This window comes from Stegastes partitus, unplaced genomic scaffold (assembly GCF_000690725.1).
Source record: "Stegastes partitus isolate 25-593 unplaced genomic scaffold, Stegastes_partitus-1.0.2 Scaffold1082, whole genome shotgun sequence".
In the NCBI taxonomy this organism is placed as follows: Eukaryota; Metazoa; Chordata; class Actinopteri; family Pomacentridae; genus Stegastes; species Stegastes partitus.
The window spans coordinates 196,242-223,283 of NW_007578813.1; the positions used below are offsets into that span (position 1 = coordinate 196,242).

General features: G+C 41.6%; 7 protein-coding genes and 1 pseudogene across 7 annotated transcripts in view; 4 read left to right on the forward strand and 4 right to left on the reverse strand.

Moving 5' to 3' along the window:
* The first annotated feature begins 2,402 nt into the window (after positions 1 to 2,402).
* LOC103367775 (gamma-crystallin M3-like) lies at positions 2,403 to 3,140 on the forward strand. The gene is made up of 3 exons (XM_008295901.1): positions 2,403 to 2,444; positions 2,532 to 2,774; positions 2,862 to 3,140. Exons 1-3 carry the CDS (start codon positions 2,412 to 2,414, stop codon positions 3,138 to 3,140), a joined length of 555 nt encoding a protein of 184 aa, XP_008294123.1. The 5' UTR covers positions 2,403 to 2,411.
* Positions 3,141 to 6,374: 3,234 nt separating this feature from the next.
* Positions 6,375 to 7,101, forward strand: LOC103367761 (gamma-crystallin M3-like). The gene is made up of 3 exons (XM_008295885.1): positions 6,375 to 6,419; positions 6,499 to 6,741; positions 6,826 to 7,101. Exons 1-3 carry the CDS (start codon positions 6,384 to 6,386, stop codon positions 7,099 to 7,101), a joined length of 555 nt encoding a protein of 184 aa, XP_008294107.1. The 5' UTR covers positions 6,375 to 6,383.
* Positions 7,102 to 9,222: 2,121 nt separating this feature from the next.
* On the forward strand, positions 9,223 to 9,796 carry LOC103367762 (gamma-crystallin M3-like; annotated as a pseudogene).
* A 2,743-nt stretch (positions 9,797 to 12,539) lies between these two features.
* Positions 12,540 to 13,262, forward strand: LOC103367763 (gamma-crystallin M3-like). Its single transcript, XM_008295886.1, has 3 exons — positions 12,540 to 12,554; positions 12,640 to 12,879; positions 12,984 to 13,262. The coding sequence occupies exons 1-3, from the start codon at positions 12,540 to 12,542 to the stop codon at positions 13,260 to 13,262; spliced, it is 534 nt and encodes a 177-aa protein (XP_008294108.1).
* A 4,531-nt stretch (positions 13,263 to 17,793) lies between these two features.
* Positions 17,794 to 18,740, reverse strand: LOC103367764 (gamma-crystallin M1). Its single transcript, XM_008295887.1, has 3 exons — positions 18,732 to 18,740; positions 18,369 to 18,620; positions 17,794 to 18,069 (listed from the first exon to the last, which is right to left on the reverse strand). The coding sequence occupies exons 1-3, from the start codon at positions 18,738 to 18,740 to the stop codon at positions 17,794 to 17,796; spliced, it is 537 nt and encodes a 178-aa protein (XP_008294109.1).
* A 2,479-nt stretch (positions 18,741 to 21,219) lies between these two features.
* On the reverse strand, positions 21,220 to 21,962 carry LOC103367765 (gamma-crystallin M2). The gene is made up of 3 exons (XM_008295889.1): positions 21,954 to 21,962; positions 21,580 to 21,822; positions 21,220 to 21,492 (listed from the first exon to the last, which is right to left on the reverse strand). Exons 1-3 carry the CDS (start codon positions 21,960 to 21,962, stop codon positions 21,220 to 21,222), a joined length of 525 nt encoding a protein of 174 aa, XP_008294111.1.
* Positions 21,963 to 23,554: 1,592 nt separating this feature from the next.
* LOC103367766 (gamma-crystallin M2-like) lies at positions 23,555 to 24,411 on the reverse strand. Its single transcript, XM_008295890.1, has 3 exons — positions 24,385 to 24,411; positions 24,020 to 24,262; positions 23,555 to 23,830 (listed from the first exon to the last, which is right to left on the reverse strand). Exons 1-3 carry the CDS (start codon positions 24,409 to 24,411, stop codon positions 23,555 to 23,557), a joined length of 546 nt encoding a protein of 181 aa, XP_008294112.1.
* Positions 24,412 to 25,176: 765 nt separating this feature from the next.
* The window catches only part of LOC103367767 (gamma-crystallin M2-like), a 3,372-nt gene continuing 1,506 nt past the window's right edge, over positions 25,177 to 27,042 (reverse strand). The window contains exon 3 of the mRNA XM_008295891.1: positions 25,177 to 25,446. Coding sequence (XP_008294113.1) covers positions 25,177 to 25,446 — 270 coding nt within the window. The remainder of the gene's footprint in view (positions 25,447 to 27,042) is intronic.

Below are 27,042 nucleotides of genomic sequence, written 5' to 3' on the forward strand. Positions count from 1 at the left end.
ATTAGTGTAAATAATACAAAACAGCATTAGAGTACTATGAAATATAATCACACATGATAGTGCTTTAAAAGACTGTACGTAGACAACCACTCCTCAGACGGAAAACTCTGACAGGAATATTCACGATGAACAGAGGATCAGTCCACTGACGCCGGTGAACGTTTGACCTCCGTGCTATTGTCAGTTTAATAAATGCTCCACCAACACTTTGTTTACACTGTCCAAAGTCAATGTGCTTTTGTTGACCCTGACCTTTGCCGACCTTTTCTCTGGCACCACAATCCGTCCACACAAAATATTAAATCTACCTGACTGATAAGCTTATCAACACAACTCCACAAATTTTAACTGTGGCACAAAAGGAATAAATCGTTTAATTTTCTTGTAGCACCACCTACAGGGAAACCTTTGTATAATTATATTGTTATTGCCTGTTAGCCCTCCTTTAAAGACTGGGTGTTCCAAACCTGTTGTACTGCTTCATTTATTTCATTTAAAGGTAAACTTACCGCCATCTGTCTGAATTTCTATTTTCCATATCACCAACTTTAAATGTTATATTTTTTTTATTTATAATGCATTTTTAATTCCTGTGTATAATTGGTATTTATCAGTACCACAGATGTGATAGTCAGACCAAATACCATGAAATGTGCATCACTCTTGATCCCCAAAAGAATCAGTTTAATTCATATTTCATAAATATAACCTCCTGTGTCAAAACATACAGAAATATTAAACACACTCTGGGCTAACACACTCGTACACTGTGTGAATGTTTAACAGTAGCTACTGACTGAACAACATGGAGCTCACAGAAGCTATTACGTTAGCCCAAACTTGATCAAGATGGCTACCTCGGCATAAACAAGACCCCGTTAACCACTACACTGGCCTAAACAAGATAACTTTAGTAGCAACGCTAGTTTAAACAAGATCGCTTTAGCAGCTAAATGAGTCTAAACAAGGCAGTTACATTAGCCGAAGCATGATAACTTTAGCAGATGCATAAGGCTAAAGTAGCTTTAGGAGCAACGTTTACCTCAGCTAGTTCACGTTAGCCTCTACTTTAGCCTGAACAACATAACATTAATAGCTATGTTGGTCTGAACAAGACAGGGCACATTAACCTCAACAAGATCATTTTAGTAAGGTACACCGGCCAAATGAAAGGCAATATTAGCCTCTACGCTAACCTAAAGAAAACAAGGTTAGCTAAGTTAGCTTAAACAAGACAAGGTCAGCAGCTACGTTTGCTTTATAAATATGTTTACCATCTACTTTAACCTAAAAACATATACGTTAGCATAAACAATATAATAATGACAGTAACGTTAGTCTAAACAAAATCATGTTTGCTAGCTATACTAGCGTAAAAAGATAAGGTTAGAAGCTACATTAGCCTGAACAAGATAACATTAGCCGCTATATTAGTTTAAACACGCTAACGTAGCCGAGACATGACATGTTTGCAGCTACCTTAACAAGATAATGTTAACCAGTAATATTAGCCTAAAACATATAACTTTAGCCAAAACAGCATAAGGTTACTCGTCTAGATGAGCCTAAACAAGCTATGTTTGGTTGAACAAGATAAATAAACTCCTGCGTTAGTTTAAACAAGATAAGCTTAGCCTGAAAAGAGATAACTTTAGCAGCTAAGTTACAATACATGAGATATTATCCACTACATTAGCTTCAAAAAGGTTAAACAGCTAAACTAACAAGCTAACAATAGCCTTTGAGAACAGTCTACACGGAGCATTAACGTTCACATTTATGGATGTGAGCCGTCAAAGATTTGATCAGTTTCTTCACATAAGGAAATTTTCCTCTCTAATTTAATATTAAGGTTAAGACCGACCAAACATTATTTTGTATTTTGTATATTATGCAACTGCATTCAGCATATGTTCGACCTAAAATGTTTATCGGCTTACAAGCATAAAATCGTGTGTAACGGCCAATTCATTGCTTATATGCTTCAACATTTCTACAATCAGTTTGTTGAAAAGAGCTGAAGTTGGTATCAACATACATATGTGCACTTGGCTTGAAATACGTCTGTAACAAACTAAAACTAAGAAATCTGAGGTCAAATAACCAACATGGCAACAGAATGCAGCACACATACAGTTCTTAACAGTCACATGTGGCAGCCTATTCACATAGAAAGTGCTCTCTGTGTTGAGAGAAAAGGCCTTTCTAAAGACTGCGAGGTCCCCTGTGCTGAAAAAATGGACATAACCTCGGCATTCTGTGGGCCTCAATGGTAAGTTGCTGAGTAAGGGGTTCTCTGAGGGGGGGGGGCACTGGTTCTTTGCGTTTGGTCAGGTATAAAAGGAAAGGGTTAACCAGGTAGAAAGCAGTACAGGAGCAACAGCAACAGCAACAACTCATCTGCAGCCAGCATGAGCAACTCCGGCATGAACATGAGGGGCAAGGTAACCATCTCTATGGAAAGCACACAAGCTGCTGCTGGGATTTAACATTTGCTGCTTTTTCTTACAACCACTGTATTTTTTTTCCAGATCATCTTCTACGAGGACAGGAACTTCCAGGGTCGTTCCTATGAGTGCATGAGCGACTGCTCTGACATGACCTCCTACCTGAGCAGGTGTCACTCTGCCAGGGTGGAGAGCGGCTGCTTCATGGTCTACGACCGCCCCAACTACATGGGAAACCAGTACCTGATGAGGAGGGGCGAGTACGCCGACTACATGAGCATGATGGGCATGAGGGAGTGCATCAGGTCTTGCCGTATGATCCCCATGGTAGGTTACAAACTCCTCTCTTAAACAGATTTTCACGTCAGTAGGTTTGATCGCAACTTTAACAATTTGCATATTTTTTACTTACAGCACAGAGGCCAGTTCAGGATGAGGATCTACGAGAGGGAGAACTTCAGCGGTCAGATGTCTGAGCTGATGGACGACTGCGACAACATCATGGACCGTTACCGCATGTCCGACTGCATGTCTGCCAACGTGATGGACGGCCACTGGCTGATGTACGAGCAGCCCCACTTCAGAGGCAGGATGATGTACCTGAGGCCCGGAGAGTACAGGAGCTTCAGGGAGATGGGAATGAGCGGCATGAGGTTCATGAGCATGAGGCGCATCATGGACTCCTGCATGTAAATGTCCACTGTTCATTGTCAATAAAGTTATAATTCTGCACTAATTTGACTTTTGTCCAGCTTATTATTGAACTAAGGATGATCATACTGAACATATGCAATGGGATACAAACCACCGCTAAAGGAGGCTTAACGTTCTCAGTGTGTTCGTCTGACTCCCCCAACGGTTGACTGTGGATTTAATTAGATTTGACGACACGCTAAAAGATTTCACTTGTTTTTTTCTGTGAATTTGCCATTTTCGTGCCAGTTCTCACCTTCGGGCATGAATATTTTTCTCTCTGTTACTATTGGTCACCGCTGCTGCATCCTGGGTTCAGCACCGCCCAGGACCACTGTGATTGGTTGATAGAAATACAAAGCAGAATGTTTTTCCCAGTAGAGGAATGATTCTCCAGCATGGCCCAGTGCCGGGGAGACAGGTCTGGATATGCAAGCCTAAGACTCTGTTTTTCCCACAAATGTAATGCATCTAAATGAAACTTACCAGTTTATAAGTTGACTTAGTTGTCAAGGATGACTGAGTAGCTCTGGTATTGGTGTATTATAACCAAATATGAGTTGACTCTTAGCATATTAATCATTAATTAGCTAATTATATGGGCAGAATGGTATTTTCTCAGTTTTTCTCACCATCACCCCAAAGACTGCATGGAGGTGGAGGTTGGCAGGTGCTGCTGGTAAATGCTTTTTACTCCTACATTTATTTGGCGTTGTCTAAAGTCTTTAGAGCTTTCTTGTTCGTATTGGTGGGGGAGGCTGCACACTGGTTGTTGGCAGCACTTGAATGAACATCTGTACAGCAAATAAAACACCAACGAACACCAGCACTGATGCAGAAGAGCAGCTGTGGTCCCCTGTGGTGGTCACCACGACGTTACGGAACCAAACTCTCCATTTGTTGGTTTATGTTGTACTGAAGTGAAACAAGGCTACAGCCCCTAACTCTGGTAACAGGAATCCACTGAGCTTAAACTTCATGACTTCTTTGAAACCTCATGTATCACTTTTATTCTTATTGCTCGATCAATGTATTTTTGCAGTGTTAAGATTAAAGCACGACCGTCTTCTCTATCTGCATCTTCTCGGTATGAATGTGGATCATGTGGGTATCACGGGCGTCTTTAGGCCTTCGGGTGGTTAAATGTGCTTTACTGTTGTCCCATGTCAGTTGCTCAACTTTAGTATTGTTGGACCTTTATAACATCACCCCTCTTGGATGTGACTTCCTCGAACAAGATCTTTTAATCTCAAGAGGCTCTCTGGTTGAATAAAAGTTAAATTAAAAGAGATGAACTGTGTTGATCGTCCGATGTGACGAGGCACAGTGAAGGAATAGTTAAACATGGTGGCGACCACAGAAACCGGTGTGAGCTATGGGAGTCCTCTGAACAGAAAACAGAATCTCTTTAACTGTGGTTTGTTATTTTTTGGTGCTATAGACAATAAAACATCTGAACTTCCTGCTGCTGCACCAGAGACAGTCACTCATTTGCATATGATCAATAAGTACATTTTTAAAAACACATATTGTCAGAACTGTTTTGAATTTAATTTAGAAAATACATATTTTATACACATAAAATGCATTATTAAATTGTCACTGCAGTTTATTGTTATGTTGCTTACAAACAGACCAATATTTGTCCTGAGAGCTCAGTTTACCATTAAAGAGCCTCACTGCTTATATTTGGGCACAAAATGCTGCAAACAGGTTCATATATGAAATCCATTAATGTGACAACGTTTGTCTGAACAGCATGCAGCTAAAGCTTCACTCATTTCATCAGATTTCTAATTTTATTTTTACTTCCGGCTGCTCTTGTGTTAATTCACTCATTTGTTTTTAGATTTTAAACGCTCTCTTTAGTATTCGTATTATTTGACTAACTTTGCTTTTTAATAATTCATTGGTCATGTACCTTATTGGGCTGCAAGGTGAAGCGGTGGTTAGCATCGTTGCCTCACCGCAAGAAGGTCGCCGGCTCACGTCCCAGTGAGGACACCCGGAATCTATCTACATGGAGTCTCCATGTTCTCCCCGTGCAGCGTGGGTTCTCTACAGATTCTCCGGCTTCCTCCCACAGTCCAGAAACATGCTGAGGTTAATTGGTGATTGTAAATTGTCCGTAGGTGTGAATGTGAGTGTGCTTGGTTGTCTGTCTCTAAGTGTAGCCCTGTGATAGACTGGTTACCTGTCCAGGTGAACCTGCCTTCACCCTGAGTCAGCTGAGATAGACTCCAGCCCCCCATGACCCTGGTGAGGATTAAGATGTAGATGATGGATGGAAGTTCCTTATTTGTGTGCATATGTCTTTTATTTTATCAAATATCATTAAAGAAAAGGCAACGTTTACAAAAATCACTCAAATAACTAGAAACTAAAAAAAGTAATAATAAATAAAAATTTGTTAAATTATAATTTAGTGAAATAAGATGTTGCTTTTGAATTGTGGTTGAAAAGCATATCTAAAAAAAATAATAAAACTGCCCTGGACAGCTAGAGCACTTTGCTGATGAGCAGTGGAACCAGAATACCTGTCAACAGGTGCACAAGTTTGACTGAGAGTTACAGAAACACCTGATTGGCTCAAAGGGTTGTTCAACTAAATATTAGTTTATGGGTCCCATCATGCTGGTTTGCTTGTTGTTTTGTTTTGTTTTGTTTTGTTATAATTATTTCTGTTGAACCATAATTCAAAACCAACATCATGATGTTCATTAAATGTTTAGTTATTATTACTTTTGTCAATTTCAGCTTATTTCAGTGACAGCTGTTTATTTCCTTATTTAATGGGAGGCTATGAATACGTCTGAGGACGACTGTAGCGCTGTTTCTAACAACATTATCAGCAAATTAGTCATGAACAATAAGCAGCACTGATATATATATTTTTTATATTTATTTTCTATTTTTTTCCCCATGAGTTCAAACACATCAAGCATTTTTTTTTTTTAACCCTAACCCATCTAACACTCTGACACAGATATAACAACCTTACCACTGATAAACAGGCTTTGTGTTACCTTGTCAAAGGTGTAACATTTCCAAAGTCTTCGAGGCCCAGTCATGTGATGCACGGCGGCCGGTTCGCTGCTCTATACCATGTTGCTGGGTCAGGCATTTCAACAAAGGGGGCCCACTGACCCTGTAGGGTTCAGGCAGGTATAAAAGCAAGGGTTAAAGCCGACAGGACAGCAGTGCAGCAGTAGCAACAGCAACAGCAGCAGCTCACCTACAAGTATGTCTACCACCGACATGAGCATGGGCATGGGCAAGGTAAGCTCCACAGTTCCTCTGAGCTCAGGTGGTCACCTGTACAGATCAGAGTCTGATGAATGTGACTCTTCTGTTCCAGATCATCTTCTACGAGGACAGGAACTTCCAGGGCCGCTCCTATGAGTGCATGAGCGACTGCCCCGACATGTCCTCCTACCTGAGCAGGTGTCACTCCTGCAGGGTGGAGAGCGGCTGCTTCATGGTCTACGAGCGCCCCAACTTCATGGGAAACCAGTACTTCATGAGGAGGGGCGAGTACTCCGACTACATGAGCATGATGGGCATGACCGGCGGAATCAGGTCCTGCCGTATGATCCCCATGGTAGGTGTAAAACACAACGATGTCACAGAGGAGCGACTTCAACACAACGCTGGATGTTAATTATCGTCTGCTCTCTCCAAACAGCACAGAGGCCAGTTCAGGATGAGGATCTACGAGAGGGAGAACTTCGGCGGTCAGATGTCTGAGCTGATGGACGACTGCGACAACATCATGGACCGTTACCGCATGTCCGACTGCATGTCCTGCAACGTGATGGACGGCCACTGGCTGATGTACGAGCAGCCCCACTTCAGAGGCAGGATGATGTACCTGAGGCCCGGAGAGTACAGGAGCTTCAGGGAGATGGGAATGAGCGGCACAAGGTTCATGAGCATGAGGCGCATCATGGACATGTGCTAGACACTTTTATTTTGAAATAAAAAAACTAAGATGAAACTTGAATCTGCGGCTGCCCCTGTTCTTCTATACCTTCTGTAAACCACTAAGTAAACAATCATGAGGATTACTGAGCAAACCAGAGAGTCAGACATTTTTCACCTTTAGCAGAAATATACATAAAAGCACATCATAAAAACAACGTCATCAAACAGACGACTGCAGGTTACAAATGTAATCAGATCTGCCACTACATTCATCTGTTTACATGAACTTTAAACTCATTTTAATCTGATTTAAATCAAAGAAACATTACAAACGGTAATTATTTATCGTGTCTGAGACGTCCTGACTCTGGTGAAAGAACCAGTGGAATAGACAACGTTTATTTGGCATTAGATCTGTCAGATATTAACATCTAGAACAGTCAGGCTTGAGCCCTGTTGGTATTTTATATGCTGATGTATATGTAAGAAGGTCAAATGAAATGTCTTTAGGACATGTCTGGCTGAAAACACACGAACAACAGGCTACACAAACACTAACAGGATCAATTCTGTTCAGGCTAAGAGCAGAAATCTCTAAAATAAGTCGCTCTTTACTTTTCTTGCAGTAAAACTTGTGCTGCGCTCAGATTATTGCACAATGAAATGTAGGTTTACTCCAACCACCACAAAGTCACATTAGCTAGTGTGCTAACAGCTCTGTTGTGTGTTTGCCAAAGTCTAATTTATTTTTTGCTGCATAAACATCATAAAAACACACCTTCAAAATAAAAGCTCAAGCCCTGTTGCACAAGCGTTTACCTTCCAGGTGAGACGGGAACATTGTTCGGTCCGACATCAACATTCGTGACACCAGAAATTAAAACATTGTTTGCTGTTGGCTCAAAGTCAGCAGTTTGAATCACAAACATAAATGATTTGATCTAGAATGATGGAAGCCTGTGAGCTGAATAACTCGTTCCCATCAGCACTCACGAACAGAGGCTGCTGCTGACTCGTGGCTTCCACACAATGGTGTCATCAACTGTTTTGATGTCACGTTAAGAATTAAAAAGGCTTAAATCCGGGAATAGATTGCTACAGCGTCGCCCAATCTATCAGCCAGCATGCACGGCAAGGTGAGCTCATTCTGCACACTGTGGTCCGATCATCGGTGTAGGTGTCATGGGGGGGACGCAGGGTTCACCAGGAAACATGGAAGAAAATGGTTTTATGTTAAAAGAACGCTATATTGTGCCTGAAGGCTTTCCTCTACATAGATAAAGACATTTCCACCTTAAATTGATGCAGAATTGGTGCAAAGGAACTCACCAGAATGTGTTTGACATCACAACCTTTTTCAACCTGGTTCTCTACACCAGGGATCTCCAACCCCGGCCCTCGTGAGCTGCTGTCCTGCAGGTTTTAGACGTTTCTGTACGGCAACACACCTGAGTCAAATAAATGGATCATTAACAGAGTTGTGTAGAACTTGACAACAAGCTGTTGGAGATCCATTAATCTGAGTCAGGTGTGTTGCAAACATCTAAAACCTGCAGGACAGGAGCTCACGAGGACCAGAGCTGGAGAGCCCTGGTTTACGATGTTCAATCAGTTTAAAGTTTTATTGTCGTCATCAACTGATTATCAATAGTCAGTTAACATTAAGGATGAAAGTTGTAAAGTTTTCATTTGATTAAACATGTTAAACATAAAGGTATTATTGTGTTGGAGTTTTTTGACACCAGGGTTCTCATTTCCTGCTCATGTAGATCGATTGTCCCTGATTACGGTAACCAGTGGACGCCTGCTTTACTGTGTTTCTTACGGACAGACATCAGGGCATCTGATGGACACAAAGACTCACTGCTGTCAGGTTGTGGGCGCACACATCTGTGTAGTGGTCTCTATAGTTACTAGTGTGGACGGGCCAGAACAGTAAAACTGGTTCATGCCTGAAAAGAACAACAAGAACATCACAGCATGTGTGCTGTCTAATGGGGGATAGAAATGTGTCCCAGACACTAAACATAACTCTAATTGAAATGTATTGGTTTGAATTTCGTGCTGGGAAACACGAAAAAGGCAAATCGTGTTCCAGGACACGGAACAATGGATTAAGTTTCGTGACTATTTCACGAATTGCCGTGAGACTGGGTTGATGTTTCAGATCATCTTCTACGAGGACATCAGCCACTGTTCCTACATGTCCTCCAACCTGAGCAGGTGTCACTCATGCCAGGTGGAGAGCGGCTGCTTCGTGGTCTACAACCAACCCAACTACATGGGTCAGCAGTACTTCCTGCGGAGGGCGAGTACTCCGACTACCAGCGTATGATGGGTTTCAGCGAGTGCATCCAGTCCTGCTGTATGATCCCCATGGTAATACAATCAGACGGCAAGATGTAATATACCAATATAATAGGACACAATCTGGCTGTTTAAATGACCAATGACTACGTTTTCTCCTCGCAGTACAAAGGTAACGACAGAATCAGGGTCTATGAGAGGGAGAACTTTGGAGGTCTTAGACTGCTGAGCTGATGGACTGCGACAACATCCAGGACCATTACCATATATCTGAGGTGATGGACGGCCACTGGCTGATGTACGAGCAGCCCCACTTCAGAGGCAGGATGCTGTACCTGAGACCCGGAGAGTACAGGAGCTTCAGGGAGATGGACTACGACAAGTGGAGATTCAGCTCCGTCAGAGGCATCACTGAGTCCTGCTAACTTCACCTAAATGAACCTTCCTTCTTTTAAATACAACTTCTCAGAAACAAAAAAATATATTTTATTGTTGGTAATTCATGAATTTGATTTTGCATTTTGTATTATTTTGATGCGAAACCCAAATGCACAATGATTCATTAAATCTTCAGGAATGACTCAAACGTTACCATCATTTTTAGTGTTTTTTGTTGTTTATTTTTTTAACTCAGGATCACGACACATGACAGTAAACAGATCAGTCCAGGCACAGTAACATGTCGTTACTGAGTCTGTCTACTTATTGGATAGAAACCAGTGCGCTCACCTGTCCATTAAACTACAGTCAGAGGGATAAATATACAGATTTTCCGCTGCTTCATTTGCCTGTCAACATACATGTGACCCATCTGCATGAGATCAGGCCCATTGCACCTCAGGTTACATCCCAGATCCAGCCCGAGTTACGTTAACACGTGACAAAATATTGACTTTGGGTTTATTACTTGGATCGGTCCATTGGATTGGTCCATTCGGTTGTTTTCTACATGTAGGTAACAACAGGGTGTAATAACATCACGCTCCACATCGTTGCCAAATACCGACAGTGTGCACCAGCGCAGAAAGAAGGAAATCACTAGTGCACAAGTGTCACTGCCAGCCAATCCTGTCTCATGATGTCACGTGGTAGCAACATGCCGCTTTTGTTTCTGCATAATAACCCAAGGCGCAATGCAACTGAGTTTGTGCAGATGAGTCACATATATAAATTATACTGACTATGAATCAACGCATCGTGTTGTGTTACTCTTGCAGTTTAATCGTTGGACTTGCTTGAGTTCCTTGAAGACGTTCCACCTCTCATCCAAGAGGCTTCATCAGTTCTGACTGACTAGTTGGGAGTTCCACATACTGATATCCTTAAGGAGCCATTAACACCTGAGTTTTGGTAATGGCTCCTTACGTATATAAGTATCTGGAGCTTCCAAATAGTCAGAACTGATGAAGCCTCTTGGATGAGAGGTGGAACGTCTTCAAGGAACTCAAGCAAGTCCAGCTGCTACCATTAATCTACGAGAACAACCATGACCTGGAGGACTGAGAATCTTCACAGACGTGTTGTGTTACGTTGATGCAAAGCACAGCGTCGGCCTTCACCACATGTTTGGAGCATCCTCCTCCAGCCGGCCCCGCCCAACCTCGAACACAAGAAACAACCGGCCAACAAACACCAGCACCAAATGAGAGGCAAACATACTCATAAATAATAAAACAAGGTCATACTAATCACAACAGAGCCTCTAAAAACCATCCAACGCCTTGAAAGGTTCCCCTTTTATTGCTTTTTAATATTGAATCATGGACAATATGATTTGGCTTTTTGGGCAAGAATTTACACACAAAGACTGTTTTCATATCAGAGTGAAAACATTTTATAGGATAATGTCAGCCGCTAAATAAATAAAGCTACGTGCACGACTGTCCTTGTAGCAGCGTCGCCACTGTGAGCTGACGTAGATGTGGAATAAAATTACGTCATTTTATGTTCTGCAGACCTGAGTGGATGCTCACGTGTTCATAGATGTAACGCCGTCCAGAACCAGTGGGTTGGACCGCAGGGGCCAGAATCAGCTTCACAGCAACACCAGCGACTTCTCAGATTGTAATGAGCAAGAACAGCAGCAGCAACGCTGTTTGTTTGGGAAAGAAATCAAAAAGGTGAGATTCCAGTCATTTAGACTCACTGTGCATATAAATGTTTATGCACCTCCTGGTTTCATGTTCTGTCAGTGAAGCTTCATCATTTATGGTAATTAGTTGCTCGTAAAGGGATAAACTTGCAGATTAATGAGTTATTTTGTGCCACCAATTCCATATCCAGAAATAATCATTGTTTTGTCCAGTTGTGTCTGACAGATGTTTGAATGTAGTTTGTCTTTTTAAAGATATGTTTTCTCTAATATCTGTGTGAATAACTGGTCCTGCAAGTTATTTTAAGATTATATTTACCAATAAATCTGCTGTAAACAACCTCTACATGGCTTTGTATGTTTTACAGTATCGTGTCATTAGCTGTCGACAATCACTACAAAATGATTTTAAAACATGTGTATGAAGACACAAAATAATCACATTGTGCAGAAATAAGAAAGAGCTCATGTGTCTTTGATTCAGCATTATAAGTCAAATATTATGTATGTGAACAACTCAGTCCAGGATTTAGGCTCCTACTGTCAGTTCAGTCTTATTGAATGTATTTGTTCACTGATGCTCAACAGCTGCCTGATTGGCCAATGACGAGGTCCAAACAGAATCCATAAAGAACAGTAAAAACAATAAACATGACCATAAAATAAAGTTTGAGATATAAAACTCAATCCCAGTGTCCAGTTTCTAGCAAGGTAAGTTACAGTATTAAGCAATTACCTTTTTTTTTTCCCAGCAAAACCAATGAATAATTCCAGTTTCATGTTTACTTAACGAGCCCTTAAATGAAGGTGTTTGTGGAAAACACGCTTTCTGTTATTCAGCAGCCAACACAATGCACAGCAGGGCCTCTTCCCACAAATGCAACCACCGCAAATCACAACCCGTTGAAGGTCCCTTTGAATTGAACTGTGCTGGGGCCTCTGTTCCATGTTGCTCTGTCAGGAATTTCAACAATGGGGTCATGCATCCTTTGAGTGCAGGTCAGGTATAAAACCAGCGCCGGTACATCGAGAAAACTGTGCAGTCCTTCTGAGCCAAAACAGCTGTAACTGTAGCCATGACCATGGGCAAGGTGTGTAGAGCTGCTCGCCGCAACGACCAGGATTTAAACCATCAGCGGTGTCACTATAACGGTTTCTGGTTTTGCTCTGTTTCAGATCATCTTCTACGAGGACAGGAACTTCCAGGGGCGTTCCTATGAGACCAGCAGCGACTGCGCTGACATGTCCTCCTACCTGAGCAGGTGTCACTCCTGCAGGGTGGAGAGCGGCTGCTTCATGGTCTACGACCGCACTAACTACATGGGAAACCAGTTCTTCGTCAGGAGGGGAGAGTACTCCGACTACCAGCGCATGGGCATGAGCGACTGCATCAGATCCTGCCGTATGATCCCCATGGTACCGTACCACCTTCCCGTCCATCCACATTTAACATGCGTTGAACCAAAACAGTGCTTGAATTCAGACGTTTGTGATTCACGTGGACTTCCTGTCACTCACAGCACAGAGGCCAGTTCAGGATGAGGATCTACGAGAGGGAGAACTTCGGCGGTCAGACCGTTGAGCTGATGGACGACTGCGACAACATGATGGACCGTTACCGCATGTCCGACTGCAACTCCTGCAACGTGATGGACGGCCACTGGCTGATGTACGAGCAGCCCCACTTCAGAGGCAGGATGATGTACCTGAGGCCCGGAGAGTACAGGAGCTTCAGGGAGATGGGAATGAGCGGCATGAGGTTCATGAGCATGAGGCGCATCATGGACTCCTGCTATTAGAACAGCAGTGTACAAAAACAAGATCTTAAATAAAATCCAGTGATTCTCTTTTAAATCTCTTTGTTACTTATTATTGAGTGATCTGAAATACAGCAAACACTGTAATCGTGTGTTAAACTAGTAAATATATACACTGGAAACTAATTCATCGTAAAATCAAACAACAACATCCAATGAGGAAGTCAGCTTTTAGGGTCACTACACTGCACGCCATCAGATGGAAGCATCTGACCTGTTTAAGGTGACTCGATAAAGCCCATGTTACAGCTGACATCCCATAAACACGTCCCAACACAGATGGAGTTATGTGTTGATAACAATAATACAGTTTTAATTGAATTAAGAGGATCCATATTGGCAGGAAGACCACGTTACGTTCAGTTTTATTATTTATTATTAATATTAAATAACATTTATTACCGCTTTCTTTTAACTAAATGACAAGTCAGTGTGTAAAAACATTCATACACACTTATTCATTTCAACATTTTGAACTAAAGGGGGCAAAAAAGTATAATTTAAAGATTGTTTGGATCTGTACAAGGCAGTCTGCTGCAGCTCCACGGTAAAGTCCCTTCACATATAGACTTCAATATTTATAGATAATATAGATCTATAGGTAGAGATATGGGTAAACTTCAGCAGCATGTACTACATGATTGTAGTCAGAGATGGCAAACGTGCTCATGTTCTTTACTTCAGAAGAGATAGTTGTGTAAAAATAGACTCTGGTAAAAGTAGAAGTACTGATTCAAGTCCTTTACTCGAGTAAAAGTAAAAAAAGTACAGGTTCAGAAATGTACTTATTTCTACTTTACATTTCAGCAACATTACAAACATTAAACATTATAATCAACATGGAAACACTCTTCAAGTCTACCAAAACCTTTTACTGAGCCTCAGCAGAAGCTGGTTCTCAAAGTTCTGCCCTTTTGGGTCAGAACATCAGTCCAGCAGTGCTAACCAGCCTCTGGCAGGCAGCCGAGGCAGGCAGGGCTGTGCTGAGCTTCACTGCTGGGAAAGATAAAGACTTTTGTTGTTCCGTCTTTTATGTCGTCATCCGCAGAAACAAGTAAGGAGCCAGCTTAGAGAATGTAAGGAGTAGAAAGTCCAGATATTTGTGTTCAAATGTAGGAAGTAAAAGTAAAAAGTCGTCAGAAAAATGAATACTTAAGTAAAGTACAGACACCTGCAAAGTCTCCTGAAGTACAGTCACAAAGTATTTGTACTTTGTTACGTCCCACCTCTGATTATAGTCCTATTATGTATGTTATTATGAATAGAATATGTTTTTAACAACAAACATTCACTTTTGAGGCCCGTCACTCTGCTAACGAACAAAAACACATCAATCTTTGTTATGTAGAAGCTTTATTTTAGAAAAGTCGACATGAAGCAACAGTTGACTGACGACATAATGTTTGTTTTCCAGGAGCTAAAGAGCCACACAACACAAACGTAGCGTGGAGGTTCAGCATGTAGCTTCACTGGTTGTCTGTCTCTAAGTGTAGCCCTGTGATAGACTGGCTACCTGTCCAGGTGCCTTCACCCTGAGTCAGCTGGGATAGACTCCAGCCCCCCACGACCCTGGTGAGGATGAAGGTGTATAAATAATAGATGGAATGCGTTGGTGGAGGTAATGCTCAGTCGGCATATTCCACAAAACTGGATGCTAGAAACAAATCAAATTGGCCTAAAATGTGTCTCTACATAATAAGAAGCATTCCTTGAGTGAACACCTTGAGCCTTATTTCGTATATTATATGGAGCTATGGACCCCAAACGAAGCTAAACGAGGAGTTCAGCCTTGATCATGATCAGGTGTGAACATACACAGAAGGTTTGGATATAAACGGACGTGTAGCTGTTCGTAGGTTGGAGTTACATGGCAGTGGTGTGTCTGCAGAGAACACACAAGCCCAACGGTTTTCTAAGTGAACTTGTGTCCGCTTGTTGTTGCTTTATTGGTATATGGTGTCGAATGAAACGCAAGAAATGTGTTCTGACTACATGGCAAGCTTCACTGAGACCTCAAAAAATTCTTAAAAACCTAAACAGCTTGTTTGTAAAGACCTGTGGAAAATATCCAAATATTACTGGAACCTCCAAGAAGAGCCTGAATCATAATCACCGCCGGGGATGTCGTGAATGAAACCAGCTGTGAAAACCAGTCAAATGAGTCTGTTCTTTTATTCTGATAAATTATTTGTTTCATTCTTTTGTACAGTCTTCACTTGTATATGACCAACCTCTTTTCAAGTCTGACATAAATTATTCTTGTATTTCTGTAACTATTGTGATGACTTCATTTGGCGCTGTTGCCTTAACGTTAGGGCAGAAACAAGGCAAAGGCTAGTTAGCTTTAGCAGCGCTAACTCTACCTCGTGTTTAGTCTTCCTTATTTCCATCATGATTTGATTAAACTGCAGTTATTAATAGTGCATCCGTTTAATTGAAAATACTTGATTCAAACGTCTAAAAATTGTGTGAATCTTACAAGAGATACAAGCTACAGTACCTCTGCCAAGCTAGGCTAGTTAGCATTAGCACAATAATCATTGAGTGTTTTGTATCATGATTAGGTTTAGCTGCCGTGTTGTTTATATGACATAAATTCATTTTAAAACATTTGATTCATGTGTAATTTAATCAAATCAAACCATGCAAACTTGACAAGAGAATCACCACTCTGCTAAGCTAAGCTGGTTAGCTTTTAGCAGTTTGTTTGGTGTTTTTTACTCCACAGGGAAACAAGGAAAATGGCTAAATTAGTTATAGGCTTGGAGAATCAAAAAAGACACGGTTACAAATACAGTTTCTACAAATGATGTGTTAGTGTGTTATTTGAGCTAATGATTGAAATAAAAATGATATCAGTTCAATAAAATAAAACTGTGAACGTCACAAGAAGCTGCAGTATCACTATGCTAAGCTAGGTTAGTTAGTTTTTAGCAGCGCTAATTTGTTTTCCCCTGCTTTAGTTATGGTTAAATTTAGCTGTTTTGTTATTAATATTACCTGAAACAAGTAACTGAAATAGAGTTGTCTTAAATACAAGAAACAGGAGACATGGTAAGTTAGCTATCGCTGCTAGCTCGTCAGTTTATGTCCGAACAAAAAAATACACATTTATGGCAAGACAGCGTTCATTAGGGGAGTTCAAATGTCAGAAAGTCAGATTCTGGGATTAGCTTAGTTTTAATTAACCCTATTCAGGACTTTCATACGTAGAAGGTCTTTCAGGTACAGTGGACCCCAAGAAAGAAAATGTATTCATTATAGACTTTTATGCTATGTTAGGTATATTTTCTGATAAGTTGGCGTATTTTTGGTTCCAAATGCATGACAAATGTCCCTCTTTTTATATTTTAAATAATAATAATCTTCAAAAATAAAAAGAAACAATAACTGTCACCTAAACTAAATGGCCTGGCGTCCAAAAGACCCCAAAAGTCCTGAACAGTGTTAAATGTGTATTTACTGTGTTTTGGTTTCATAGGACCGTTTGAGTTACTGACTTGTTGATCCTTTATGATTGTGTGATTTCACAGCTGTGTGTTTTTCCGTTATATAACCTGAATATATGTCCTTCCATTATCCACAGTCTATTTGTTGTTAGTTTGGCTTCTAGTTATGGTAACATTACTCCTACAGCTAATTAATCGTTAGCTACTATGAGCTAAGTGTTAGCCCTCAAACGAGGCTGTTATGTAGTCGCAATGGTTGGTCCTATGATAGTATACTAAATGTAGTATTAAGTTAAAACTAGTAGTACGGACTTTGTAGTAGAGATCTGTGTATTTGGTAGTACAGACTTGGTAATATGGATTTGGTTGTAGAGACTTGGTAGTACGGAGTTTGTAGTACAGACTTGCGTTCTTGGTCGTACGGATTCAGTAGTATGGACTTGTGTACTTGGTAGTACAGACTCAGTGGTGCGGACTTGGTAGTACAGATTTGTGTACTTGGTAGTACAGACTCAGTAGTATTCTTCAGTTTTGTTTAGCTCTTTAAGACAAACTGGAAGAAAACCAAAGTAACACTTGACAAGCCTGGTAATGAATTCCATGTTTTGTTTTGAAACTTCAGCTACAGGAAAATGTTCTGTCAGGATTTATCTGAACATATATTATATACAGTAAGTGTGTTGTTGTGGTATATACTAACTGATGGATCATTAATTAGCTCTGGAGCAACTTCAGGACAGATTGAGCTGTGTCTTGTCTCCTAATAATTATTATAGAAATAACTCCTATTAGCCTCTTGTTCATGGTATTGATCAGCCCTGAACATTTTAGCAGCCCCACAATATTCACAACGTAATCACGGTACAAAAGAGAGCCTATTCGCATCATGATCGGTGTCAATAACTAGTAAATTATCACTGTTTTTATGTCTATTTGGGACATGGGTTGTGCCGTTTGTATTTCAGATTGTTCTCCGGTTTTGTTAGATGTTATTACAGTTAAAGACAAGAAGGCACAAACTCGACCACCGTGGTTATGAATTACACATTTTAATTAGCTGAAGTCTAGCACATGTCAGTGATGCGCCTCATGCTCATGAACCTCATGCCGCTCATTCCCATCTCCCTGAAGCTCCTGTACTCTCCGGGCCTCAGGTACATCATCCTGCCTCTGAAGTGGGGCTGCTCGTACATCAGCCAGTGGCCGTCCATCACCTGGGAGGACATGCAGTCGGACATGCGGTAGCGGTCCTGGATGTTGTCGCAGTCCTCCATCAGCTCAGACATCTGACCGCTGAAGTTCTCCCTCTCGTAGATCCTCATCCTGAACTGGCCTCTGTGCTGTGAGTCAACACAGGAACAATGTCAGCGTGTCAGTTAAATAGCATCTTTCTACCTTCGTGCTACTCAGTTCACACACATTCATGCACCACACTGCCACAGAGCTGCCATGCAAGGTGCTGCCTGCTGTTGGGAGCATCGTCGGGTTCAGTGTCTTGCCCAAGGACACTTCGGCTGTGGAGGATCAAACCACCAGCCTTGCAATTAGAAGACAACCCGCTCCACCACCTGAGCCACAGCCGCCCATTTTAAAGCAACTTTACATGAAGCGTAGTCCAAGGATGTTTGGTAACACTTACAAAGGGGATCATTCTGCAGGACCTGATGGAGTCGAACATCATTCCCATGCTCATCATGCGCTGCATGTCGTGGTACTCGCCCCTCCTCAGGAAGAACTGCTGGCCCATGAAGTTGGGGCGCTCGTAGACCATGAAGCAGCCGCTCTCCACCCTGCAGGACTGACACCTGCTCAGGTAGGAGGACATGTCAGAGCAGTCGCTCATGCACTCATAGGAGCGACCCTGGAAGTTCCTGTCCTCGTAGAAGACGATCTGAAACACACCAGAGGTCACAATCGAGGGGTTGTTGGTGTCAGTGTTTCAAATTTTGATTTATGCAAACTGTCATTGGAAGATGAAATGTGTAGGTAAACGTCCCATTACCTTGCCCATGATGGTGGTTTAGGTTGTTCCCAGTGGATGGTTCAACTTGCTCTGCCAACTCCATGATTCCAGGGCCTTTTTATACAAAATCCCAGGGGCCATGTTGTGTTGTTATTCAAATGTGCAAAGCTGATGAATTAGCAGTATGACTTTGCTGAACGTGGCCTATTAACACATAACAATGGTTCTCCATCTATACATTTCTGGCAGCAGTCATCTGCATTGTCTATTATAAGCATAAGCTTTGTGTGTGTTCCATTCTCAGACAGAAGGTTCTCCACATATGGTCTGATCATCAGTGATGGAAAGAACATGGCATCGAGCCACATCTGACAAAACCACGACAGACCCAGAACCTGTACAAATACTCTGCTGCTATACAGCATCAACATACCGACTGTGTGTAACGTGTGATTTCAGTCGAGCTACTGATCAGACATTCTGTTTTAAACCACCGCTGTGTTCCAACACTTGATGTTGATTTACTGTAAATTTGTTTTGCGATGATGGGATGCCAGGTGACACAGCAGTTCAGCTGCTCATTACGCGGCATTCATAAATGTTATGTTATATAGACAGACTGTATGAAGCTAGAAATACAAGAAAAGCTGCTTGAGAGGAGCATTTAAATGTAAAAGAAGACATGTATGTGACCACTGTAAATGTCTCTGTGACTGCTGCACAGCCTGCTGATTCAAATGATGTACTTTAGAGGTAGTAATGCATTAAGATTAGCAAGTACTAGTACTATATACGACGTTAACCTTTGTTTACTTCTACAGTACGTAATAAGGTAACGGGGTTTTTGCAGCTTGCAGTGGGCAGGATTTCCAGTGTAAGAAGAGAAGAACATGTAAGGACTTCAATTACTTAACGAGGATTTATGCAATAATAAGTCTAGTCAAAGCTCAGATCTACAAGCCTGAGTGTCTACAAGTATCCCAAAGCTCCAGCTGATACGCAGTCATGTTAACGGTATTAAATGTTTTTCAGTTTGCGTGGTCACAAACCTGATCGGAACCATTTAAACCTCAATGCCTCTAAAAAAAAGTGGAATATCGAGAAAATCAAAATACAACAGAGTGAAACTGAAACCAGCTGAATGCAAATAAATCATAACATACGTTATTAAAAGCATCAGATTTACCTGAAACCTTCTCAAACTAGTGCATGAAACAAACATATATATGATGGTCCATCACTATATCTGTTGTTTGTTTGTTTTGTTGTCTCCTGTGGTGTTAAATCCTCTAAAACTCTCTGCCAGCTGTTTAATTCCTGCATCCGCTCTGAATATTTGCATAAAGGTAGCTGTTGGAATTAAGGCACATTTTGTTTTGCAGAAATTTGTTTTAAATTTTGATTAAATTTAGACGGAAACCAGTGTTGACCTCTGATTCATACACCTTTTAGTCAAAATGGCAAAAAGTCCTCCGATAAATGGATAAATGTTGAGAATCGGTATTGATGTGTTTGGTAGGAAGCAGCTCTGCCATCAGATGGATGAAGGTCACCTGCAGCAGACACTGTGTCCATCTGACAAACATCAACACATCGTCAAGAGACACATTGAGTAATAATAAAAATATACAGTTTGTAATATATCTGAACTCGCTTTCATGGGTGGGAAGCCAGTGAGGGATCAAATCAAGCAAAGAAACCTCCCAGAAAAAAACCTCTTGAAGAAGACCGTGTGAAAAACAGGGACAACGAAGGACTGAGACGTCGACTTGCTTCCTGCTTTCGTTAACTTTACTTTGAAGAGATTCCAGCTTCGTCACTGGACCAACAACCTACAAGTGCAACAAACAAACGTGTTAGTTAACGTGTCCAAACTCTAAATGTTCCTGCTGCAGTCAGTAACCGTAAAACTTCAGGTGTTTGTGATGGTTGACATCATGGAACCGCTTTTACTCGAACTGGGAAAATTAGAAGTGATGACCTTATAGTGGTTCTTGAAAAGATGTGTTCTGGAGTTTGTTTTGATCTGGAACTTGAACACTATTATTCTTTATATTGCAAATGAATGAAAATGTTCGACTGAAGCAAGTCAAATAAGTTACTAGAAGTTTTAATAATAATCAGATCCAGCAGTGTAGCAACAGGGAAATGGATTTATTATAGTTTATAATATATATAATGTACAATAAGTTTGTTATTAGGCATCTACTGGTTTATAATTTAGATTCTACAGAGTACAACATTGGAAACTTGACAGATAGTTTATTAGTTTATGGCTGAGTCTTGTTCCTAATAAGTCATTACATCAACAAAGAGCACTCACTAGCCGATTGTTTACAACATTTATTTGTAGTAAACATGTTGGCAGCCCTTTAATATTCTTTAAAAGGCTCCATTTACTTACCCGAGGGAACAAATCACACTGTAGGTCAAACCAATGAAAACCCTCCAAACAAAGCAGGTTAAAAATTCAACATCTTTAATAAACAAAGTGTTTGATATTTACAGCAAAGGTTTCGCTCGATGGCTAAAATTCGGTGACCCTCCTGAAGGAGCCAACGATGGCGCAGGTGGCGCACCAGTCGCGGTACCTCCGGTACTCCCCGGGCCGCAGGAAGTACTGTCTGCCGCGGTAGTTGGGGTACTCGTAGAAGATCCAGTAGCCGTTCATAACATTAGAGGAGTAGACGTGGCGATGGTGGAAACGGTCAGAAACACAGGGACAGTCATCCATGAACTCCATCATGTGGCCGCTGAAGTCAGGCTTCTCGTAGATACGCAATCTGTAGGAGCCTCGGTACTGAAGGAGCAGAACCAACAGACGACGGTCAAGAAACAAACAGAGAAATGTCTTCAAGTGGCAAAATTTAAGTGGACGTCATCTTACCATAGGAATCATCCGGCATGAGCGGATACAGCTGCTGAAGCCCATCCAGCGCTGGTAGTCGGGGTACTCGCCCCTCCTCATGAAGTACTGGTGGCCCATGAAGTTGGGTCGCTCGTAGATCATGAAGCAGCCGCTCTCCACCCGGATGGAGTTGCAGCGGCTGAAGTACGAGTGAAGGTCCGTGCAGTCGTTGCTGCACTCATAGCTCCGACCCTGGAAGTTTTTGTCCTCGTAAAAGATAATCTGGTGGAAAATAAAAGAGCATCAAGATCCGGTCCGGGTCCAACTCTGCCTGATTAACATTTCTCAGTTCAAAATCAAACATACTGGCAGCAACTTACTTCTAGCGCGAGCAGAGAGAAAACAGGACTTACCTTGCCCATGGTCTCCGTTGGAGAGATTCCCCATGTTTTCAGGGCTTTTTATACCACCTCTCCACAAACAAAGCATTGTTATTCAAATTCTCTGGTAGTTATAACTGAAGGCTACTGGCACATGTTTACCTTTGTGTTGGAGCACAACATTGGGTCAGAAATATGGATTTGTATTTGAAAAAAAGAGGATAAATAATTAAGCGGTTTGGTGTTTTGACACGTGTGGACAAAGGAAAAGACTAGTATGGTATCCACACGTCCAGTGGACAAAGGCTGCAGAACAATATGGAACAGCCCTTTCGCATTAAATATGTTGCGTAACAGAGCAGGAAGCCATTCATTCTCCCTCCTGCTCTACCTGAGCAGCTTCACTCCATGTAAATAAGTAAGTGTATACGGGCCGCTGTAGGCCACACCGAGGGTTTCTACAGGATCGTGTCCACTGTGCTGCGTTTAGCTGTGATAACGCCTCATTTGCCCCCACACCCAGGCGGTCTACATGGGCTTCACTTCATGGACTACAATTCCCTTCATGTATCACAGCCATATTTGTTTTGTTTGAAGACGTCCCTGATTTTATACCACTGCAAGATGAGCGTGTGCATTTCTGGACCAGTTATAGCAAATAGTGACCTTGTTTTTTGTCTCTGTCCAACACAGATCACATGTGGTTTGGGGTTTTCTGTTGCTGTCTGGTCCATAGTGTCCTGGTAGATCTCAGAGTGATCATATGTGAGCTTTATATAATGGTCATTTACATTTATTGGGGATACATTCGAAAACTTTCCAGTCTCAACTTCTATCCTGTATCAGAAGATGTAATTTTCTATTAAATCTTAAAACTCCTGTTCAGGTGTTTGGTGATGTTTGATTTATTATTTTGTTTCATGAAGCATCTGTGGCTGTTTCCTTATGACAGATACTTAAAACTCATCTGATGTTTGTTCCCGAAGCAAGTTTAGGCATTTTTGTCAACTTTTGTTTTGTTTTTCCAGAAACATTAAGACATTAAGACCAACAGCATGAGTCTAACTGGCTTTAGATAAATGTCTATTTTGAGGTATTTTAAGATAAAAAACAATAAAATGCGGCTGGCATTCATTTATGCTGGGACACGTGTTTAAAGACATGTGCTTTTAATATTTATTCATATGTGCTGCTTTATTAAATGAGCGTCAGTCTTTCGCTCTGGATACATTTTTGTGTGATTTTAATTTATCAGATGTGTTTAGAATCAGTTGCCTGTCCAACAGTCTGCACTGATGCTCTCTATGTCGTGTTCAACGCTAATCATATGGATAAATTCTGCTCACATCAAGACCAGTTAATCCTATCAGGGGCACAAACTGGGAGAGGGCAACACTGGCATTGTTTGGTATGGTATGCCTAAGCACAGAGGAGATTAAGCTCCGGTGCAAAGCTAACCACGGCTGCCAGACGGGAGAGGTTTTCTTTTCTGTGACTGAAAGAAGAAATCTGCAAAATTCATGGATATTTACAAAAACCAATGAGGCTTTGTGGTGAAGAAGTGCACAGAATGACAGATGGAGTATTTATTAAGCAGGTTTATTGAAGGAACTGACAGTTACAGAGTCTTGACTTCAGTTGTAGTCGGTGATCCTCCTGATGGATCCGACCCTCGGGCTGACGCCTCCCCAGTCACTGTACCGGCGGTACTCTCCAGGCCTCAGGTAGTACACTCGGCCCTTGTAGTTGGGCTGGTCGTACATCAGCCAGTGGCCGTCCATCACGTTGCAGGAGTTGAAGTCGGAGGCGCTGAGCCGGTCCTGGACGTTGGGACAGTCGTCCACCAGCTCGTGCATTTGGCCCGACATGTCAAAGCGCTCGTAAAGCCTCATCCTGTAGGAGCCTCGGTACTGGTACGGCATCAAAAACTCTGTTACTACCTCCTCTGACTTTCAGTTGTTCATTAGTAACATACTTCTTTACCAATTCTTTACTAATTTCCTGATTTAGAAGACAGAAAAGCTATCAACATTGCAAAAAAAAAAGCTCTTAGCACAGCCCTCCTAAGCAAATTGTCCAACCGCGTCTTTCTGACCTACCTGAGGGATCATACGGCAAGACCTGACACCGTCATTGATGCCGATCATGCGCTGGTTGTCAGGGTACTCCCCTCTCCGCAGGTAGTACTGGTTTCCCATGTAGTTGGGCCTCTCGTAGACCATGAAGCAGCCGCTCTCCACTCGGATGGAGTTGCATCGGTTGAAGTAGGTGTACAGGTCGGCGCAGTCGCTGCTGCACTCATGGTAGCGACCCTGGAAGTTCCTGTCCTCGTAAAAAATGATCTGGGAAAGCAACACAGACGCTATAACACAGCAGCAAAGGATGCACAAACTCCCTAAACACAAATACGAGTGTGCACAGAGCAGAGAGCCTGGCTAAACTGGTAGAGTTTAGTTTTCTTTACCTTTCCCATGTTGGCATCAGTCTGCATTAGCGGTCAATGCTGTCTCTGAGCCAAGCCACTGTGCTTTATAAAAAAAAGAAAGAAAGGGCAGCTGTGTGATTGCACAGCATAAAGTATTGTCATTCAAATATATCCCCCACACTGATGGTGGATCAGGGGAGCGTGGGTGGGAAAAATCTGTTTATGTATAGATGACTCTTGGTGTGTGATGAGTTATTGTTCTTTCTCCATGTTCATCACAATTTCCTCCCGAAAATGCTGCAATACAATAGCGGGCGTCCTGCACAGCATCAGCAGGATCAAACTGATCGCTAATCGGGCCGACACAAGGTAATCTGCACAATCCAGCAACTTTTTTTTTTTGTTGATGTGGGTCAGCGTCGTTCCTGAGGTGGCAGAAGACGTGAAAGATTTGCACAAACCTCTTATTTTTCTCACATCAGACGTTGGTTCGTCCTAAAGGCTGCCGGATGAACAACTCGTGCTGTGGCGTAAACACCTGAGATCCTCCTCACAACTGAACGCACTGTAAAGACTCGGTTTTACAATTGCTTTATTACAGCGGTGAGTGTTTGATCAGAAGCAGCTCAAGAAATGTGTTTTTGTTGGTTGTTGTTTTGTTGATGTGTGGTGAGGGTTTTGTGAGTCCATCTCAACGTCAGACATTCTGAGTAATATTTAAACAGCTTTTCAGGACATTAGGTCAGTAGAACACAGGTACACTAGTTTTTCTACAGTCTTACAGGCCGTTATCTCAACATTAAGTATTTCCAAAATGTCCTCCAAAGCAGGTCAGTAGTCCACGATGCGTCGGATGGATCCGACCCTGGCGCTCCTGCCGCCCCATTCGCTGAATCTCTTGTACTCTCCGGGCCTGATCAGGTACATCCGGCCGCGGTAGTGTGGGTGTTCATAGAAGAGCCAGTTGCCGTTGGTGACGTTGCAGGAGAAGATGTCGTTGATGTGGAATCGGTCCATGACGCTGGGACAGTCGTCCACCAGGTCCATCATCTGCCCGCCGAACTCGATCCGCTCGTACAGCCGCATGTTGAATGAACCGGGCTCCTGGTGTTGGACGGGACAGAAGCTGTAATTAATCAATCTTATACATCTTTCAATAATTACACATTTCATCCAATGTCCCGTTTACATTGTTAAATATAATCGTGGCACGTTGTATTGGCGAAACAAAGATTGTAATTTTCTTTTTTAACTGAAATGTAAATAATTGCCCATCAAAGTTTAAGTAGTTGAATAATGTCTACAACACATTTTATCGCAGTTATTTTACAATATATATTAGAATTATATAATCCCAGACCTACATAAATAAATACATAATTTATAAATGTATGCACTGGATGAATTCCCCTGAAATTTACTTTAAGTATAGTCCTATAAAACATCCATTACTTTGTTCTTTATGCCTGCAGAGCTAATTCTATTTGCCTCTACTGCACTTAGCATGCTAACATGCCAGACTAACATGGTGAATATGGAGGACATGACACCTGTTTAGGGCACATTAGCATCGTCATGTGGACCAAACGATCACGGTTCACATTATAGCTGTTTAACACCGGTATTGTGAGCATGTTAGCATGCTAAAACACCAAACTACAATGGTTAAAACATGGTGAACATTATCAGAATCAGCACTGTGACCATGTTCGCTTGCTAACACAGAAAAATTAAGATGGTAAACATGGTAAACGTTATACCTATTCAGTAACAGCACAGTGGCATCATCCCTGCAGGCATGTATGCTAACATTACAATTAGTGTAAACTTTGTTGACTCATGCTACCAAAGGGAAAGCAGAATTTTGTTTTTGTCCTTGGCTCCTCAGATTAGATTTTTTTTGCCAAAAATTCCATACTTTCTATACCCCCCAACCATTTTTATTACTAAAAGCAACACACAGCAGTGTTAGCATCCCTTTAGCATCAGATTTTACCACTTTTATGTCAAGAATAAAGACATCAGTTCTTCAGACAAAAACCTAACTACACCAAAACAGCATCTGAGCCACTGAGTTAACATCTCTTCAGGGTAAAACAACCGTAATCATGGTAGTAAAGTATGTGAAACTTTTCTGGAAAGGAAACAGAAACATCCCATTAGCACCATAGTTGTGTGTGTTCACATTAGCATGCTACATGTAGCATTCAGCTACAGCTACTGGAGCAGCTAGTTACTGTAGACTTCGTCATGTCACAAACAGCAACATATTTTATGCCTTTCACCAAAAAAAAAAAAAACACCAAAACTTTAAAACACCAACTGAAACCCTGAGTTAGCATCTCTTTGAGGTGAGATGATGGTGTGATAATGGTTTGTTTTGTCAAATATTGTACTAACTGGAGAAAAAATAAGAATAATAAACTTTTTTTCAAAGAGAATTAACAGTCATGACATGTTAGCGTCATCACTGTGAGCATGTTAGTGGAGTAAAGTTAGCATTTAGCTAAGAACAGCCTTATGGAGCTGTTAGCTATTGTACAACACGTGTAGACCAAAGTTACCAACAGGGACACATTTTAGGTCTTTTGATTGTCTGATTTGACCATAACTTTAAAAGTCCAACAGTTTCCCTGAAATAAAAACACACTGACACTTCAAAACACCAACTGAAGTACAGAGTTAGCCTCTCATTAA

Excerpts from the sequence above, each read along its gene's own strand:
- LOC103367764 (XM_008295887.1), bottom strand. Across the intron at positions 18,070-18,368 it reads CCTGCAGAATGATCCCCTTT|CACAGAGGCCAGTTCAGGAT; the intron begins GTAAGTGTTACC and ends GTTGACTCACAG.
- LOC103367763 (XM_008295886.1), top strand. Across the intron at positions 12,880-12,983 it reads CCTGCCGTATGATCCCCATG|CACAGAGGCCAGTTCAGGAT; the intron begins GTACCGTACCAC and ends TGTCACTCACAG.
- LOC103367775 (XM_008295901.1), top strand. The coding sequence starts at position 2,412 with ATGAGCAACTCCGGCATGAACATGAGGGGCAAG. Across the intron at positions 2,445-2,531 it reads GCATGAACATGAGGGGCAAG|ATCATCTTCTACGAGGACAG; the intron begins GTAACCATCTCT and ends TTTTTTTTCCAG. Across the intron at positions 2,775-2,861 it reads CTTGCCGTATGATCCCCATG|CACAGAGGCCAGTTCAGGAT; the intron begins GTAGGTTACAAA and ends TTTTACTTACAG.
- LOC103367761 (XM_008295885.1), top strand. The coding sequence starts at position 6,384 with ATGTCTACCACCGACATGAGCATGGGCATGGGCAAG. Across the intron at positions 6,420-6,498 it reads TGAGCATGGGCATGGGCAAG|ATCATCTTCTACGAGGACAG; the intron begins GTAAGCTCCACA and ends CTTCTGTTCCAG. Across the intron at positions 6,742-6,825 it reads CCTGCCGTATGATCCCCATG|CACAGAGGCCAGTTCAGGAT; the intron begins GTAGGTGTAAAA and ends CTCTCCAAACAG.
- LOC103367765 (XM_008295889.1), bottom strand. Across the intron at positions 21,493-21,579 it reads CATGCCGGATGATTCCTATG|TACCGAGGCTCCTACAGATT; the intron begins GTAAGATGACGT and ends CTGCTCCTTCAG.
- LOC103367766 (XM_008295890.1), bottom strand. The coding sequence starts at position 24,411 with ATGCAGACTGATGCCAACATGGGAAAG. Across the intron at positions 24,263-24,384 it reads CTGATGCCAACATGGGAAAG|ATCATTTTTTACGAGGACAG; the intron begins GTAAAGAAAACT and ends TTGCTTTCCCAG. Across the intron at positions 23,831-24,019 it reads CTTGCCGTATGATCCCTCAG|TACCGAGGCTCCTACAGGAT; the intron begins GTAGGTCAGAAA and ends ATGCCGTACCAG.